This window comes from Limulus polyphemus, unplaced genomic scaffold (assembly GCF_000517525.1).
Source record: "Limulus polyphemus unplaced genomic scaffold, Limulus_polyphemus-2.1.2 Scaffold186, whole genome shotgun sequence".
NCBI classification, from domain to species: domain Eukaryota; kingdom Metazoa; phylum Arthropoda; class Merostomata; order Xiphosura; family Limulidae; genus Limulus; species Limulus polyphemus.
Genome location: NW_013665796.1, coordinates 767804 through 774785, shown reverse-complemented (window position 1 = coordinate 774785; position 6982 = coordinate 767804). Strand labels below are relative to the sequence as shown.

Below are 6982 nucleotides of genomic sequence, written 5' to 3'. Positions count from 1 at the left end.
AAATTTCATTAACATACACTTACTAATTTAAAAGTTATAGCATGAAAACTATAACAAGCACAAAAAGGTTACAAAGTCGGTCCTAGGGACTGAGGCCTTGCTGAAAGAGTTAAATGAATTTGATCAACTGTTCTTCAACTTGGCCTCGGTTTTCTTTGTTTCTGGGATATACCACATCTGGATGCTTTACTTTCTGACATATGTGTTTCCTTAGTCTTCTCTCAGAGACTTCCATATTGCACCTTTCCTTTGTGGTGGGGTTTTTGAGAGTTTCTTAAACTTTGGGATCTCAACCTCATGCAGCTCATAAACAGTAATCTTTGCTTTTATGGCTTTTTTACTTTTTTGAAACCAAGTGGTCCCACCAGGTTTCATGCCCTCTACAGCTTTGTAGGATCACCCTCTCTCCTATTCCTACTCCTCTTGTTAGTATCTGATATCCTCACTCTTGTGTTGTTGTAACTGACCATTGGCTACAGTCTGGTGGGAGCTTGGCCCTCTCATTTTGTACACCTGTTGGGATTTCCTTTGCCACAAATTGTTGGGTTACATGGGTCTTCCCTATTCTTACATTCTCCACCTCAATTAATTGGGAATGCTATGGAACAATCTCTTTACCCATATGAAGATGGATGATTGACAACACATTATAGATTTGTCTCACTTGAATCAATTTAGGTCATTTCTCAGTCAAGATTGTTGGTTTTTTCACTTTGAGGTGGGTAGTTTCCCAAGATGTGGATGACAGGATCAATGTCTCGCATGCTTTCTCCACATCCTGTTTTGTCCACTTACCTTTCTCTTCCTTTTGTCCACAATTGTCAAATATTCTATCCCACCCCTTCCATTTTGATTGGCTATGGCATCATATGTTTAAAGTTGGGTCTGGTGGGTTCTTGCTTGGAGGTTGCATTCTTTAGGCTTACTGTAACACCACTTTATGGACATTTAGCTTCTGTTTGGCCCATCCAATGTAGTATCTACTGTTATGACTTCCCTTTTCCATCAAGACTTATCTGGTTGGAGTGGCTGGTTCAGCTCTCCAATTCACTCTTGACCTCCACCCAATATCTCATTTGTTTAGGGGTCTCTCTAAATTCATTCACAGGACAAACTCAGCTTTCTCTTTTTCCATCTTCAAGACATGGAGCCTCGAGTTACCAAACTCTTTTGTGTACTGTGGTTTTGCTTAAGTCCCTTGTTCCTCTTTGATGTATCTATATGTGTTCACTTCATTATACCTTGACAGATCAATGGAAAATGGCCATGGTGGAATCCACTGTCTTCTCTTGTTTATCTCACTCCATTTCTTCACCTCTTGTTGTGGTGGTGGCTCAGTTGGTTTCATATGACATTGGGCATCCCTCTTCTCAAACCTTGCCCAGACATTCATCTGTTAACCAATGCTTCTCTTTCCAGATGAGGGAGGGACATTTCTGAATACCTACATGCTTTCCAGGATTTGATCTCTATAGAAATGGTCTCTTCATATCAATGTCTTCAAGATGTTGGTTTCTCATTGATCTTGCCATAATTTTCAGTTTTGTCTCTCTGGTAATCTTGTTATGATCTGTTAAGGCAATTCCACTGTCATTTCTTATATCAACTGATGGGGAAGCAGGACATCTGCTTTCTAGCTCTGGATTTTTTATTATTTTTTTTTGGAGGGGGGGGGCTATGAAAATAACATCAAATTGTATTTCACATTACCCATCTTCTGTTCAATACTTCTTTTTAGAGTTATATTTAGCATGATATTTATTTTTAATTTCTTCAGAAGTAGTGTGCTTTTGACATGAAAGCCTTATTAAAGAGTCTTTTATAATGAAAACTATACTCCAGGACTGTTATCAAGATGCTCTGTCTTCAGATAGAGCATAACTAGGTTGTAAGGACATGGTGAGGCTTCAAAATTGTTTTAATATAATGTATTCAACCTCTGTAACTGTGATACAACCAAATTATGCTGAATTACATGAAATGTAGAAAGTAGACAAAATAAATAACAACACTACATTTTTTATTATGTAGGCTGATATGTTTAGTTTGGGAGTTATTTTGTTGGAGCTTTTACACCCTTTTGCCACAGAAATGGAGAGAGTTGAATGTTTAAGGGGACTTCAGTCAGGAATAGTTCCAAGTGAAATAGAGCAGAAGTGGCCAGAACTGGTAAGAATTGTATGTTATATTTTGTTTGTGGTCAGGCATGGCCTTAGTGGTTATTATGTATGGACTGTGAATTCAGTGATTCATGGTTCACAACTTGTTGCTGCTACTTTGGGGACATGGGTATGCTATTAAAGTGATAGTGATATCCCACCATTGGGTGAGATTTGAGTAGTCTGAGAGTTGACAGAGAGTGGTATTTATTCACTTATTGCATTCCTGCTTATTTTATGCTACAAAATTAGCGAAGACCATGCATATATATCTTTTGTGTACTTTTGAGCAAAAATGATTAAAACAAATGAAATGTTTTGCTTTCCATTTATTCCTATTTTCAGATTTGTTTTATGTAGTATTTTAACATAAGTGTAAAAAACGTAACTTAAACTTTTCTTAAAAATGATTGCTTGCCCAATCTAAGCTTCATGAAATAAGTTGTGTACTAAACGACTGAAAGCTGTAACTACTACTTCAACCATTATAATGAACTCAGAGGTTTAATTAGTGTATAAGAGCAGTGTAGTTCGTGCATCCAATTAATATGAAGCCTAAAAACATTTGAATACACTAAAACACAGATGCAGTCAGATTTGTTTACTGATTAAGTCTGAGTACCATAGCTTATGAATAATCAGTAGAATTTCTTTATAGAGTGGCCAAACGTACAGTGTGAACTGACCAAGATATGCATCTAAACCTCCAAACTGAAGACAAAATCTAAAATGGTTACTTTTAAACATAATACTTTAAGGAATATCAATATTTTGTTTGGGTTACGACTTTAAACATGTATATATAAATAATGTATGATTGTAGACAAGTAACCTTCTAAGAACTTTACCTAAAAATTTTATTGGCTAAAACAGTTTTTAACAAGTGACTACAAAAAACAGTAATCACATCAAAGAATGAGATTCCAAAGAAATAATATGTTTCTAACAAAATAATCTGTACTGTTGAAAATTACCCTAAAACCTTTTACTGAAGCCCAGACAAGAGGTATTAGAATGCTTACTGCCAACTTTTGTCTGGCAACTTGTATTTAAACATGATCTCCTTTTGAGGAGTTATATAATTTATTTTTTAAAAGTAATTGAGATATATTTAATATTCATCATAAATAGTGTTAGAAATATTTCCAAATTCACCATACAAACATTGTGCAGCTCAAAGCACTAAACCCAAACAGTTTTTAAACTTTTAACTCAAATTCTACTAAATATTCATTTGATTCAAGTGAGAGCTTGTATGTGGTATCTACAAAATGAATTGTTTTCTTAAATGTTTTCAGTTTCCTAAACTGTTGGGTTTTTTCAGTAACCATGGATTTTTGTAATTAAAGGGGGCAAAGAACTGTTTTTTTTTGTTTGTTTTTTTACAGACAAAAGTTATAAAAAGTCTCACCCAAACAGACCCAGGAAAACGGCCAATGGCTTTAGAAGTACTCAACTCTCTGTCTCCTAACAAGACTGAGGTGGGATTTCATAAGTACTATAACTTGTACTTTTGTTATTGTTATGATGGTCAGGGAGTATCTTTAGACCAAAAATTTTGCCTACTATAATAGACATGCATTACTAGAATACACTGTTATTTTCTATTAAACATCACTGCTAATACATATTTTACTTCAACTTGTGAGCATGACCACTGAATTCAATATGTTAAGGTTTTTCCATGATTCTCTTTGTATTTTGATTTGTATTTTATTAACTTGAAAGTTTTTTTTTTAATGTGTGGAAAACTAGTGCAAGTTTATTTTCTATGATTTTTTAAATTCAGTGGTGAAGTTTTTCTCTTGAGGTGGGATTCACCCATATAGGCAGAGTAATTTAAAAAATAGGTGCCAGCCTTCTGGAAAGATTGAACAGTGAAGAAGTTTTTCTTTGCCTCACCTTTCTCCAGTACTTAAAATCATCTTTGTAATGATTAGCTTCTTTAGCTTTATGGTCATTCTTTTACCTGTTCTGTGTTTTCATTGTGCTTCAAACATGTTTTTTATGTCATTAATCATCTTGTAGCATTCCATATGAGTATTTTATAGTCATCTAGAGCTCAGAAAGTTCATGTTCAATGTTTATTATTTATACGTTGTCAGTGGAATAAGTTTATTTTTTTAGCTTGCATAAGTCTATAGTGTAGTACAGGGATTGTAGTGGAAAAAAATTTTTTTTGGTAACTGTTCAAGATGTGTTACTTCACCCTAATATTCTGCTGGATTTTAAAGCTGTTATTCAATTGTTTTTAGAATATTTGATTTGTTTACTTTTTATGTAATAAAACATTTGTATATTTTCTGTGTCTGCCAGTCACTAAATAAGTTAATAGCATTGTACAACATGCAGTATTTTTCCTGACTTTGAGGATTGTTATAAGGTCATATTCCCTGTAAGTTCCACTGATGTTTTTGACAGAAATAATTTTCATTTTGTTAAAGCTGAAAGCTTTAAGTATTAAAAAAAATATAGATCTATTGGAAATACAGTATAACATTTTGAATTGACTTGGTGGTTCCATAAAATCAGTATGGATTGTATTATGCACAGTTTTCCTGTTTGACAATACTGTTGTTGCCATATAAAAGGACATTTTTTTACATAAAAATGCACTTTAGGGTATCCATTTGGTAAAATTTTTAATTAATCATGGCATTTATGTGTAGCATAATATTATAGTCTATTACATGGTCCTTAAACCTAAAACACATGTTGCACTTTAGAGGAAAACTTTCTTTTTACCTTAAGTCAGTAAGTAAGCAGTGATTTAAAGAAAAATCCATAGCTTATGTATGGAGTAATGTTATGTTTTTGTATATACAATTATAAACAATGATTTTGATAATTGTTTTGTTCATGTGCACACTGTTGCATAATTACTCACATATGAAATTTTTTCTCATCTTTTTTCTTCAGAACATGTTTAAAAATATTTAATATTTCCAGAACCTCTCATATAAATAGCGATTCTCTTTAATTGCACATTTTTAGTATACGTATTACTTCAGTACTTTTAATGCAAAGTAATTTAAAGTTCCATTAAAGGAGTAGTAATACACCTATTCTACCACATAATCAGTTACCTACACATCATCAGTACAAGTGTCTTACTCTTCTACACAAGATGCAGTAATTTCATGATCCTTCAAAAATGATAATTTTCTTACAGTTAGCTTTTGAAAGGTTGTGATGTATAGTCATATCAAAATTACTAGTAAAATAAAACAGTCCATCATTGGTAAATGGCCTGGCATGGCCAGGTGTATATGGAGCTTGACTCGCAATCTGTCCCACCAAACATGCTTCCCCTTTCAGCCATGGGGCATTATAATATGAAGATCAATCCCACTATTCATTGGTAAAAGAGTAGCCCAACAGTTAGCAGTGGGTGGTGATGACTAGATGCCTTCCTTCTAGTCTTTCACTACTAAATTTGGGATGGCTAGCACAGATGGCCCTCATGTAGCTTTGAAATTCCAAACAAACCAAACCATTGATAAATAATGGCTTTTTTTTACACGTAAATTGAGCAAACCAATAACATAATTTATTTTTACCCTATGATCACTTTACATAATTATAGTATCATGAAGAGAGATAATGTGTAGTCTAACTAACCTTTGATGAGCTGTAGCTGTGTTTTTTTTGTCAGGTTTCTCCTGATATTGGCAATATTAGAGTTTTTATATGTAGGTATACCACAAATTTTGTTGACTAAAATGTACTATATGTTGAAATTCTTTAGATGTATTGGTATAAAATGTTCTGTGATAAGCAACTGAACTCAGCTGAAGATGGTCTGAAGAAGCAGTGGCTATATTAACCTGTGTACAACAGGACTATATATTATTAATGATTTGTTTTGTTTATTAGACATTATGTGGTATTTTACAAATAATATAAATATCTTTCTGTTGACAATTTTGTAATAAAACTACTGTAAGTTAACAATTATTCTGTTCAATTCCAGATTATCAAAGATTTGCAAAAATGTTACCAGGAGCTGCTTTATACCACTGAAGAACAAAAAAGAATGCTTGAAGAACAAAGAAAGCAATTATTTTTTTTGTGTCAGTCCAAGGATAGTTTGAACAAAGAAAATCAAGAACTACGTATTCAACTGCAAAATAAAGAATTAGAACTAGAAAGTTTGAGAAATAATTCTTACAGTAAAAGAACATGATTTGTGATGCAAAAATGTTTTAGAGTAAAACTAAAAGCTTGTACTGTACAGGGATTTGTATTCTGCTGATTGTGTAGCATTTATTCTGTCATGAACTAAGAGATTGTCTAAGGTTTTTGCTATTTTCAGGAAAATAATCACTTCTGTAAAATATTCTTTAAGTAGCATGTTGATTATTTCTGTCATTGACTCTGCTGTACCAATAAATCCTGGTATTGACCAACACTTGTCATCGGTTGCATTGTTCCTGAATAGTTTGTTCTTTTGTCAAAAGTAGTATTACTTCAAGAGAAATTAGGTCAAAAGAAAATAATTAATGCTAGTAATGTTACTACAATTAATTACTGAACTAGCTAATAACTTAGCAAATTCTAATTAATTAATATAATATTAAAACATCTTTTGTAAATTATTTTAAAGACAAAATGACATTTGTTAAGATTTTATTTCATTGTTTATTTTTATGGCAATTATAAATGTTAGAAAATCATTTATAAATATCATGTTGTAAACAAAATTTTATTCTGTTCGAGTTTTTTATAACTTGTTTTGTAATGAAGCACTGTAATGCAAACATAGCCTCAGTTAATTGAATAAAATGCTCTATTAATATGTTATAAACAAATTACAATCCTTT

The 6982-nt window shown here is 32.5% G+C and overlaps 1 protein-coding gene across 6 annotated transcripts in view; it reads left to right on the top strand.

Moving 5' to 3' along the window:
- Window positions 1-6766, top strand: part of LOC106478168 (eukaryotic translation initiation factor 2-alpha kinase 1-like) — a 78760-nt gene extending 71994 nt beyond the window's left edge. For 4 of the 6 annotated variants that reach the window (XM_022381711.1, XM_022381710.1, XM_022381709.1 and 1 more), the window contains 3 exons: window positions 2032-2169; window positions 3548-3640; window positions 6133-6766. In XM_022381711.1, coding sequence (XP_022237419.1) covers window positions 2032-2169; window positions 3548-3640; window positions 6133-6345 — 444 coding nt within the window. In that variant the 3' untranslated portion in view covers window positions 6346-6766. The remainder of the gene's footprint in view (window positions 1-2031; window positions 2170-3547; window positions 3641-6132) is intronic. The other 2 variants (XM_022381713.1, XM_022381712.1) reach the window with 2 other exon arrangements.
- The last annotated feature ends 216 nt before the right edge of the window (window positions 6767-6982 follow it).